Genomic DNA, 12,439 nt, shown 5'->3' with positions numbered 1-12,439 from the left:
AAGACTTTTTGACTCTAGTAACAACGTTAAGGTTCAAACACACATTGGAGAGCTGTCCAAAAATATTTTGTTTCTTTATATCCTTATTCTATAAGTTTTTTTATTTTAAAATCTATTTTTAATTTTTTTTCCTGTTCAAATTGTTTTGTTAAAATGAAGACACAAACACACACGTTAGCCTAGGCCTACACAAGGTCAGGATTATCAATCTCCCTATCTTTCACTTTCACATCTTATCCCACTGGAAGTTCATCAGGGCAATAATGCACATGGAGCTCTCATCTATAATAACAATGCCTTCTTCTGGAATACCTCCTGAAAGACCTCCCTGAGGCTGTTTTACAGTTAACTTTTAAAAATATAAATAGGGCCAAGCACAGTGGCTCACGCCTATAATCCCAGCACTTTGGGAGGCCGAGGCAGGCAGATCACGAGGTCAGGAGTTCGAGACCAGCATGGCTAATAAGTGAAACCCTGTCTCTACTAAAAATAAAAAATAATTAGACGGGCGTGGTGGCAGCTGCCTGTAATCCCAGCTACTCAGGAGGCTGAGGCAGGAGAATTGCTTGAACTCAGGAGGCAGAGGTTGCAGTGAGCCAAGAATGTGCCATTGCACTCCAGCCTGGGTGACAGTGTGAGACTCTGTCTCAAAAAAATAAACAAATAAAAATAAAAATAGAAATAGAATGAATACACTCTAATGATAAAGAGTATAATATAGCAAATACATATACCAGTAACATAGTCATTTATTATCAAGTATTATATCCTGTACATAATTGTATGTGCTAGACTTTTATGAGACTAGAAGCACAGTAGGTTTACACCTATGCAGCCACAAACACGAGTGGTGTTGCTCTACAACTTTACGTTTACTACAATGTCGCTAGGTGATAGGAATTTTTCAGTTCTGTTATAATCTTATGGGACCATTGCCAAATATCCAGTCCATTCTTTACCTAAACTTCCTTATGTGGTACATATCTGTAATTCAAGACTGTAATTCAGTCTCCACCTTCCTACAGCATTCTTTCTAAAACACGTATGTTCTAGTCTCTTATCTTCAATTCATAAAGCTTAAGTGACTCCCTATTGCCTACAATACAAAGCCTAAATTCTATGCATAGCCTACAAACTACTTCATCATTTTACCTCAATCTTTTTTGGAGAGACAGGGTCTTGCTATGTTGCCCAGGCTGGTCTCCAACTCCTGGGTTCAAGCTATCCATGCACCATGGCCTCTGAAAGTGCTGGGATTACAGGTGTGAGTCACTGAACCTGGCCAAAAATCGCTTTTGCAAACTTACTGAAGGCTATAGTACTAACAAACCTGTCTATTATCAGTATGTGAGCAATGTTGCTGTTTGAAGCTAAATCAACGAGAATGTAACATCCTACTCTTCACTAAAGGATGCAAGAGGAGTCATTACATTCAAAGAAGCAGGCTGGATTTACAACCCAGGTGAAAAACTTCATATAACGAGTTTGAGGACACAGCGTTTTACATTTTTTTAACTTGTAGTTTCCACGGAAACAGAACCTTAAGTTGGCTAGGAGTCAAGATTGTATTGTTCCTAACAGAACCCTAAACAGTGTTATTAATGGAACAGTGTTCCTGATGGAACATGGTGAAGACACAACACACTTTTCTCCTTTTGAATGATAGCTGCTTTCTTTACAATAATTTCCACAGCCCAATTCCTTCCCACTCCTGTATAAACATCTGTGATACCCAGCTCAAAGCTGATTCCAGCTTCCCCTATCCCTTTCTTAGACTCATTCAGCAAAAGCCAGTACCCTATTATATAGTGTTTTCTCTTACTGAGACGCTCCCGATTTCCCATGGTACTGTTTGCCCTTTTGCAAACTTGACTTTGATGAGTTTTTTGACACAAGACGCTTATCTGTCATTGCGTTTGCAAATATGCATTCAATAGCTTGGAGTAGAGAGAGAAATGTATTCATAAATGGCAAATATATTCATGTTGCCAAACAGCAACATAAGCAACAAAGTACGTGTGAGCACTACGGTCTTACATACTAAATCTCATAAGCCTAAAGAATCTACTGCAAATCCCTCTTTGAAAGATGGGGGGGAGGGGAAAGTAGCGTAAAGTGATGACCCAGAAACTGCGATCTTCCAGGCAGGAAGAGCGCCCAGCCGCACCGCACTCGGACCGACCTCCTCGCGTCTCACCTCAGGCGTCCTAAAGGCGGTGCGCATGCGCAGCGCCCGCCAGCCACGCCGCGGTTCCTTCCTGCGCCTTTATCTGCATCCGGGTCCGTGGGATTCGCGCTCCACTGGTCAGCTGGGGTCGCTCTCGGGTGGTTGGGTGTTGCTTGTTCCCGCTGTTCCAGCGTCGAAGAACCATTGGGTCTGCCGGTAAGTTTAGCGGGGGGTGCGGCGGGGGCGCCAAGAAGGGGACTCGGGCCGGGGGACCCGACGGCAACTTCGCCCTGTGCGGTCTTTGTGCTGAGACTGGGACGCCGGGCCGGGGCGGAATGGGTGCTCAGGAACCTCGAGGCTGGGGGCGCGTGGGGTCTCCCGTATTGCCACTCGCGGACCTGGTTGTCCTCTCCGGATTTGTGCCTACGAGAGAAGGCGTCCCTGTCCTCTCCTCTCTCGCGGCTTCCTCTTGACACCTCTCTCTACACTCGTTAAAAATTCCTAACAGTCATCCTCATTTGCATTCGCTGTCCTTTGCCAAGTGAGGGCCAGGCAAACGCGCAGCTGACGGGAATCTGCAGCCCCCGCTTCCCGGGCAGGAACCACAGCCTTCTTTGCTGTCTCTCGTCCCTCCTCGGGTCGGTCCCACACGCGCGGCCAGGCCACCCTTACGCTTTCAGGACAGGTCAGGTTGAGTAGGGAAAAGCTCAGAGCAGAGGTTCTGCAAGTGTAGATTCTGGTCTTGGCCCCGCCATTAACTAGCTGTGTAACTTCATGGGTGTAGAAGTTGTCATCCAGCATTGAAATTTTGCGATTTATATTCAGCAGCCCTTTTTCCTAGCGATGCACATGCAAAATGAATCAGCACCTGAAGGAAGACGAGGGAAAGGGTGGTGCTCTGTTGTTTTTTGATGCTGTCTTGTCGTGATGCCAGAGAATTGCATAAGGCCACAATAGTTTGGATCTCTGAGGATTGGCAAAAACTGGAAAAGTCAAATCTTAAAAACTTAAATGTGGTGAAGAAATTCTTCTTTGCTCTGGGTGAAGGGATTCATTTGGGATTTTTGGAGGTGACTCTGCGCCCTCCAGAGAGTTTAAGAAAACAAAAAGTTGCCTGTACCTTGGTCTGAGAGACTTGCTTAAACTTCGTTTCAGTGAGGTGTGTGGTGTTCTTAACAAATTTCACCTGATTATGAATATCCCCTGTGATAATTTGCAAAAGCAGAGATTCCTTGGACTTCATTTCAGATCTTTTGAAACACTGTGTCTAGGGATAGGGACCCGAGAATCTGTATTTTTAACTAGCATCCTAAGTGATTCTCAACCGGTAAGACATCTTTGGCTAATGTCTCTTTGAGTCAGAAACACTTAGTTTTAAAGCCAGCTCCCCGGGCCACTTTTTAACGCCAGCAATAAACTTCTCGTAGTTGCAGTTTTCTGTATATGAAGAGTGAGAATAATGCTTTCAACCTCAGAGACAAGTGATTCTAAGCCCTTTGACAATAGAGTTAATCATTTTTGTGTCTACAGAACCTAGCATAGTGCTTAGAATATAATAGGTCTTCAAACGTGTGTTGAACTGAGAAAAATAACATGCCCAGGATGCAGAAGACATTGGAAAGCTCTAATGCTTCTCGTCCTCCTTACCTTATTTTTTTTCCGTTTTATTAACAATCAGCTGGCCATATATTCTTGTTAGAAGTAAATATATCTTTTGATGGTCATTACAGCCAATAATTCTTTCTGATTCTTTGGTTTAACTCTAAAATTGTTTTTGACATTAGATTATGGATTATATTTAAGTGGAGGCTGAGTCCAGTTGTTGGACTGAATTTATGACTTACTATGTAATTTATTTTCTCTAAATAAATAATTGTTATCGGGCCAGAATTCTAGATCATGGTGACCATGATTTTTTGTTGTTGTGTCAGCATTCGAAACTGTTACCTTCTTAAAGACATTTAGATTCCATACATTTATTTTAATAAGACCTTTTAATCTCATTAATTTAGAAAATTTGACTTATTACTCTATGTAAAGTGTGTGGGTACAAAACTCAGGAATGCTGAAACCATGTTATAAAAAGCTTGGTATTGGTGACTGATCCATTTAAATATAAAAATAAGAATTAAAAATCTAAGAATTATGGGAATTGTTACAGAATGTTCAGTAAATGTTATAAGGGGACGTTTATAAACTATTGATGGTAATGTCAGTTCAACTTCTGTAGAAAAAAGTATGAAGATTTCTCAAAGAACTGAAAATAGAACTACCATTTGATCAGGCAATCTCACTACTGGGTATCTACCCGAAGGAAAATAATTCATTATATCAAAAAGATACCCGCATTCATTTTTATCTCAGCACTATTCACAGTGAGGCAGTAGAATAGGGTCTGGAGGCAGGGGACTTAAGGCCAATTCGTGCTGACTTCCTAAAGCTAAATCAAAGGAAAACACCAAGGTCTGGGGGCAGGAAATCTAAGGCCAATTTGTGCTGACTTCCTAAAAGAGAAAACACCTGCGTCTGGGGGCAGGTAACCTAAAGCCAGTTAACCAATTAACGCAAACTTCCTAAAGCTAAACCAAAAGGAAAAAACCCATCTCCCCATGCCCAAGTAGCAAAGGACCAAAGGCTACTCTCCCTACAATCGACTGCCTTCCACCACCTCTCAGATGGAAGGGGAAAGTGCCTTGGATTGTCCGTGGACTAAGCATGGGCCATCCCTTCATCTGCATAGGGAGCCAATTCACCTCAGCCTTTAATTAGCCACGGACCAAATCCTTCATGCAGATAAGGGGTAACCGATAAGGGACCTCAAAAGGAGTACTTAAAACCCAGAAAACTTTGTAACCAGACCCTTGAGCCGCTTGCTTGGGCCCACTCCCACCCCATGGGGTGCTTTCTTGCTTCAGTATCCCTGCTTTCGCTGCTTCATTCCTGTGTTTCGTTCCTTTTGTGCAGTTCTTTGTTCAAAATGCCAAGGAACTGGACACCTCACACTCATGACCTTCCTTCCAATAACAACAGTAGCAAAGATAAGAAATCAACCTGAGTGTCCATAAGTGAATGATTGGATAAAGAAAATGTGGTATATATATACACCGCGAAATTCAGCCATTGAAAATGAAATCATGTCCTTTGCAGTAACTGGAGGCCATCATCTTAAGTGAAACAACTCCCAAATAGAAAGAAAAATACCACATGTTCTCACTTATAAGTGGGAGTTAAATAATGTGTACACGTGGTGATGGAAAGTAGACTGATATTAGAGGCTTAGAAGGGTTGGGGAGTAGGAGTGGGTAGATGATGAGAAATTGCTAGGATCATTGTACATTATTCAGGTGATAGATACACCAAAACCCCAGACCTAGTCACTAAATAATATATCCATGTAACAAAATTGCATTTGTACCCCTTAAATTTATACCATTTTTTTTAAAAAAGGAAAACAATATGTCTTACAGATAACAGAAGCTGTGAGTTACTGTAAGAATGCTGATTTCCACATCTTTCATGGTATAAGTCAACCTACATTGTGTAAAATGGAATTATGTAGCTTTTAAGTGACTCCGATCTCTTAATATACGTATAATAATTTTTCTTAATTTTAGAATAATTTTTGAGGAACTAAAATTGCTTTTTGTCAAGAAATTTCTCCTCCAGAGATGAGCAGTTTATTTAGTTCACTTTGTTTTCTTTTTCTTCTGTTGAATTCTCTTATTAAAAATAACATGTCTAGTGTGAGCCTATTGTTATAATTTGAATTCTGACCTTGTTGCTTACTACCTGTGTGACCTTAGTCAAATTATGTGAGTCCATTTCCTCATCTATAACTGGGCATTTTATTTACTTCACAAGATGGTTGTAAGGATTAAAATATGTACACTTGTCCCTGGTATCTGTTGGGGATTGATTCTAGGATCCCCCTTCAGATACCAAAATCCACAGATGCTTAAGTCCCTCATATTGTATGACATAGTACTTGCATATCACCTGCACCCATACTCCCATATACTTTATCTCTAGATTACTTATAATACCTAATACAATGTAAATACTGTGTAAATAGTTGTTATACTGTATTTAGGGAATAATGACAAAAAATTCTGTACTTGTTTAATACAGATGCAAACATCTTTTTCCTCTAAATATTCTCAGTTCTTGGTTGGTTGAATCCTCGAATATGGAATCCACAGAAGGCTAACTATACTTAAATGACCTAGCCCACTGCCTTAAACTCAGCGTCTGCTCAAAAGAGAACAGCTATTACTATTTTTTAAATTCAGATTGTATATGTGCATGTCCTTCTTCAGTAATGTACTTTTAAAAATCATCAGTATATTCTGTTTCAGTGCTCTATTTATTATTTACATCTTTTAAAAAATTACTGAATTTAAATTATCTGTTTATTATGTAAAGTGTTCTACAATGGACTTTTCTCAGGTTTGAACTTGTTCTGGAAGCTGTGCGTCACCGTAATGAGGCTTGTAATTCTTGATAACTATGACTTGGCTAGTGAATGGGCAGCCAAATACATCTGTAATCGCATCATTCAGTTCAAACCTGGACAGGACAGATATTTTACACTGGGTTTACCAACAGGTAATTAACTACTTTTTCCATTTTATATTCTGATATTATCTAAATTTAATTCTGATGGAATTGAAGGGTTTCTTTTAAGATACTTTCCCCATTCATTTATTGGCATGTCACTAATTGAACATCATAGTATAAAAGGCCAGAAAAATGCATATATATAAAATCTACTATCTACAATGTGTTACTAGTTCTTGTGCCAAAATTTAGTCTCACCTGTCACTCCAAAATGCAGTAGGAAATATTGTAACTTAAGTGTTGTTCATATTTTTTGTACATTTTTCTAGTAGTCCTTTGTTTTGGGGAACATTGCTTTTACCATTCCTACCAGTTTTTAGTTGATTGGCTTTGTTATTAATCATTAAGAGCTACCTAAGGTATGTACTGTTGCCTCTTAATTTAACTTCACCTGCCTTATAAATCCTTATTAATATAGAAGTTATAAATTATATATTATATAATGTTTATTAGCCTTTTACTATTTGCTTCTTCTATTATAGATGTATTACAAGTGAAAAATATATCTTCATCACAGTAATTACATATTTTATTGAATTCAGTTTTCCATTAAGCATTCTCTTAAAAAACGACTAGGTGGTGTCATTTGATCTTATGGCACTTTATTTGACCCATGATTTTCACAGAGTATTAGACCTGGAACTAAAGTTGCTCCTTATTGACTACAAGGCATTTGTTCTATACCCCTGAGCCTTGGTTTCCTTACCTATAAGAAAGATAAGGATAATAACTTAAGATGCTGTTTTGAGATTCAGCTAAGATAGTGTATGTGTAAGTCCCTTGTATACTGTAGTCTATAAATTTATAGTTCCCGTGTGTTTTATTTAAACAGACTGTTTTCTCCGGCTCCTCCCCTCATACATGCTAATTACATAAAAACTACAATTGTAATTTTTTCCCACTTGAGTAATTTCCATGAATGGTACTCTTCAAGTTGATTGTTTTGTTTTGCTTTTTCTCTTTTGGTCCAGGGCAGTAGATCTTGGTGAGAATGGCAAAAGGGTTTTTTTTTTTCACTGGACACACCAGTACTACACCCCCAGCACCCTCAGTTCTGATATGTGACCCCTTGGGGTTGAACGTGGTTTCTGTATAGTTTCTATACTGTTACCCTTCATTACACTCAGCCTACCTCTGTTAATAACATTGTGTTAATTATGATGCAGAAAAAACAGTAATTTGAGTGGGGACAGAAAGACTTAGTCTTAAATGTCAGCAGTGCTAAACATCTTTTTGTGTATTTAGATCTACAACTTTTGCTTTATTTTGGGTAGTATAACTGCTAGTAATATACCTGCCAAGTGAGGATCTCTGGAAAACCTTGTTGAAATTTTCCATTACTCTCCTTCATTGACCATTGACAAGTTAATTATGTCCTCTTCCCCCACTGCTTCTGAGACTTGAACATACATGTCGGTAATTGCTTGTACCAGGCTGCATTGTAATTATCTCCCTATCAAGCGCAATTTCTGGGCAATATCTGTTCAATTTTATATTTACTCACGTGGCCTTAATGAGCTTGACATTTAAAGGCCTGCATGCTGTGAACCTGATCTGCTTCCCAAAACTTATTCCCACCATCTCCTTACACAGAACTGGGCTAGGCATATTTGACTGCTTGCAGTTCAAGAATAGGCTTGAAGTTGCTGGCTGCTTTGCTTTGCTTTCACTCATGTTCCTAGCATGTTATTTAATGGAATCTATATGAACTCTGGCACCAGACCTATCTAGATTGGAATCCCTGGTTTCACAGCCATATGACATTTGGCAAATTCCTTAATCTTTTTGACCCAGTTATTTTGTCTTCAAAATGGGAAAGATAATGCCAGTTTCTCAAGATTGTGAGCTTTATGTGAGGTAATATATAAAAACATTAGCGCAGCATCTAGCCACATGGTAGACAGATGTCATCGTTGAACCTCCCGCTCCATCTTTTCTCTACTCTGAGTTAGTTTCCTCTTTGTTGAAAGTGTATCCCTTAATCAAGACTGAATTGAAATGCCGTTTTCTTTTATTGTTCTTCCAACTCGCAAGATTGTAGTCTTTTTTATTTGATGTTCTGCAATACTCAGACTTCTTTTAGATTATTTATAATGTTTTTCCTGTGTTATGGTTATTTTGTACTTGCTTATCCCTATATTGTGAGTTCTTAAAGAAAATGTCTTAATCTTTGTTTTATATAAATCATAGTAGGTACTTGCTAAATTGTGTTAGTAATGACTATTACAAAGCAAATATAAAAATTAAGTTTCTTTAACCAGTTCTTTTTTTTTCTTCAGTCTTTTTTTTTGGCCACATTGATTACAAAATAGAAAATGAATTTGTCACCTCCGTTGTGACAGCTCACCTTTTTATTCATATATCCTTAAATTGAGAGACTCCTATAACTCGTCTCTTGACACTAAAAGAGAGAAGAGATTCACTTATCCTTCGAGAAAGGAAGAGGGAAAGCATATTTATCCATCTTTTAGACAGGTTTCATGTTAGTGGGCTATAGTTGTTGAGAAACATAAAATTTTACTACATAATTTTTAAATTAATAATTGTAATTGAAAACAACATATGTGCTTAGCTTTTAGAAAATCTTTTTTTCTTCTGCTGTGTGGTATTTATTTATAGCCTTGTCTATTCTGACATCTCAAACAAGAGGCAGTCTTTTTACTATTCTTGAATTTCCTTTATATTTGTTTTTGTCAGAGACTGTTTAGTTTTATCAGATTTCTGTATAATACTTGGGTTGGAATTTTTTGTGCAGCCTTTTGTTTTACACTGTTCTGTTTTGTGATGGTGGGTTAGCTAGGAATCAGTACTCCAACTAGGATTGGGACAGCCAGATAACTTGTTAGAAGAATGCAGTCAATCTAGCCTTTCAGTTTGAAGTTAAAATGAAAAAAAAAGTAACAAATTTAGAAAACAAAGATGAAGGCCATCCTCGAGTGGCTAAATATATTTATTTTTATTTTGTCATATCATGAAGCACCATCTTTTCACATATCAAACTATGATTTTATAAAACAATAGAATCAAGAACTCAGATGAAATATCCTCTTTCCTATAAGTTCTATCTTAAGCAAAAATAACTTTTTTCTCACCTTACACATTTTAGCAGATGCATGCTGAAGTTATCAAAAGATGAGAAACAGGGGCTCCATTTAGAAAGCTGTAAGGCTAAAGTCCCTACTCAATGTTTGCCAGTTTGAGATTCTATTTTGAAAGTAGGGGCAATATTTAAATTTAGCCCTGTTTTCCCTTTTAATTTCAGTAAATGGTCAACACTTGACCTATTTATATATCATTTGTGCAAGAACTCAAGATTTTTTTTTCAGAAAGGGAGATTTTTAAAAATTCAGTTATATATTCTAGAAGCTTCTAATCTTAGAATTTGTTATAGTATATCCCAGTACCCAACAACTCAAGGATAATTTTCCAAACTTTAATTTTTATTGACAGATTTCCAGCTTTATTCAGCAAATTCTAGTTTACCAAAATTTCAAAGTACTTGTTAGTTGATTATGTATTTAAGTTAATAATTGCCTAATAAATCAGAACTACAGAATATTATTAAGTAAGAAAAACACAGGTAAAGTTAATAAAAAGTTTATTTAATAGATTAAGTCATTTTAGAAAATGGAATTTTTATGTCTTTTAGGGAGTACACCTTTAGGATGCTATAAAAAACTAATAGAATATCATAAGAATGGACACCTTTCTTTTAAATATGTGAAGACCTTTAATATGGATGAATATGTAGGTAAGCTATACTTAAATATATTGACCATTATTTGGGTATGTTATATTTGGAATAAAATGACTGTAGTTTTAGAATACTAGTATATTTGAATTTATGTTTTGAATATAATATTAATGTATGAATATATTTCTAAAATGTACTGCTTTGAGATGAGATTGGGAGTTTATTTAAAAACCTGTATTTTTGTGATAGTAGCACAGAATAGTGGAAGGAATGAAGGACTAGAAATCAGAAGCTCTGCATTCATCCTGGGCTCTGCCACTCAACAGTGATGTAACTTTAAGCCAGTCTACTCACATTTCTTATTCTCTTTTTTTCTTAAGGCAGAGTTAAAACCAGTGTTGTCAGGATAAACTAATGTATATGTAAAAGTAATTAGTTAAGTATTTTTTCAAATCAAAAGCTATATTGGTAGCCCTGGAGCTTTTATAATTTATTGTTAACTTGCCTACCTGAAATCTATGATGCATAGAAACTCTGTGTTAAAATTTAAATATAGAAATGTGTATTTAATGGTAGCATAAATGATAGCCAAAGAAGTGTTGTGATCCCACATAATCTGCACACATACAGGATGAATAGAGGAGGAACATGGCTATCATTTCACTTGAATGGCTAATTAATTTATTTTGAGCTTAACATGTAAGTCAATTTCATTGGTTAAAATTTTGTGTTTGAGAAGAGTATAGTTACTAAGTGCACATGAGCTAGACTTTCTGTGTTTGAATCCTAACTCCTTTGTGAACTATGGGACCTTTGGGAAAGATTCTTGTGTTTCAATTGTTCACCTACAAAATGAGATAATAGTGTTCCATAGATGTTTTATCAATTAATGCATACATTTAGGGTGATTAATACTGGGCATATAATCATATATTCCGCATAAAAATGCTTTTAAATTGAATATGGTATAGAGAAGTTAGATTTATTAAATAGCACTTATGACTTAAAAAGAAAAATAAACTTTAGATTTATTTCAGGAATACTTATATTTTTATTAACTTCATCTTTAGGACTTCCAAGAAATCATCCTGAAAGCTACCATTCTTATATGTGGAATAATTTTTTTAAGCATATCGATATAGATCCTAATAATGCACATATCCTTGATGGGAATGCTGCAGATTTACAAGCAGAATGTGATGCTTTTGAAAACAAAATAAAAGAAGCTGGAGGAATAGATCTTTTTGTTGGAGGTATGTAAAAACCTTTTGTCATTAACTGTTTGTTAGTGTTTGAATTAGGGATTTTTAAATTTAAAAGATAAATCTTCCCATTGTGTAATGTAACGAGCACCTGTGGCTGTCCGTAATACGCATTTATTCTGCTACTGATTCCTGTTTTCATTTTCTTCAGAAAATAATCTTAAAATTCCCGTCTTAATCTTCAAATTGACAGCTGGAATTGTTTACCTTATGCCTTGAGAGGTAGATCCCAATCCCCGTTAAACTCTGTTAATTACCTCTTTAAAGTTGACAGTTTACCACATCTTTCAAAATGAGTAATATGTTTCTTTACCTAAATGATAGCTTCTTTTTTACTATTTCTTTAAAACTCTAGCCAGCCTACTTATCAAATTAGAGTTTAAACGTTTGCATGAGGAACAGGTGGATTTTAGTAGATTACTTTAATTGTTTCATCTTACTGAGTAATCAGTTAAGAATGATGTAAAACTTTTTACTTACCAGCCTTAAGTTAATATGAGTTAAGCTGTATAATTGTCATAATAAATTCCAAAATTAATGTTTAATTTACGAAATTCCACTTGTAATTTATATATGTGTGTGTGTATACATAATCTACAGTTAAAAATAAGTTTTTTCCTTTGTAATGACAACGTGGTTTTCTATTACCAGTGTAAACTATCGCAGACAGCTAGCTAATTGCTATAAGAATAGTTCAAC

General features: G+C 36.6%; 1 protein-coding gene across 6 annotated transcripts in view; it reads left to right on the top strand.

Annotated features, from left to right (window-relative positions):
- Window positions 1-2,251: 2,251 nt before the first annotated feature.
- GNPDA2 (glucosamine-6-phosphate deaminase 2) overlaps window positions 2,252-12,439 on the top strand; it is a 44,475-nt gene continuing 34,287 nt past the window's right edge. For 4 of the 6 annotated variants that reach the window (XR_004671033.2, XM_055111310.1, XM_003832236.6 and 1 more), the window contains exons 1-4: window positions 2,252-2,383; window positions 6,614-6,772; window positions 10,434-10,535; window positions 11,549-11,731. Coding sequence is in view for 5 of the 6 variants with exons in the window: in XM_055111310.1 (XP_054967285.1) it covers window positions 6,649-6,772; window positions 10,434-10,535; window positions 11,549-11,731 (409 nt within the window). In the remaining variant the exon portion in view is untranslated. The remainder of the gene's footprint in view (window positions 2,384-6,613; window positions 6,773-10,433; window positions 10,536-11,548; window positions 11,732-12,439) is intronic. The other 2 variants (XM_063603760.1, XM_063603761.1) reach the window with 1 other exon arrangement.

This window comes from Pan paniscus, chromosome 3, assembly GCF_029289425.2.
Source record: "Pan paniscus chromosome 3, NHGRI_mPanPan1-v2.0_pri, whole genome shotgun sequence".
NCBI classification, from domain to species: Eukaryota; Metazoa; Chordata; class Mammalia; order Primates; family Hominidae; genus Pan; species Pan paniscus.
The sequence above is the reverse complement of the archived record's forward strand: the minus strand, read 5'-3'. Positions and strand labels throughout refer to the sequence as shown.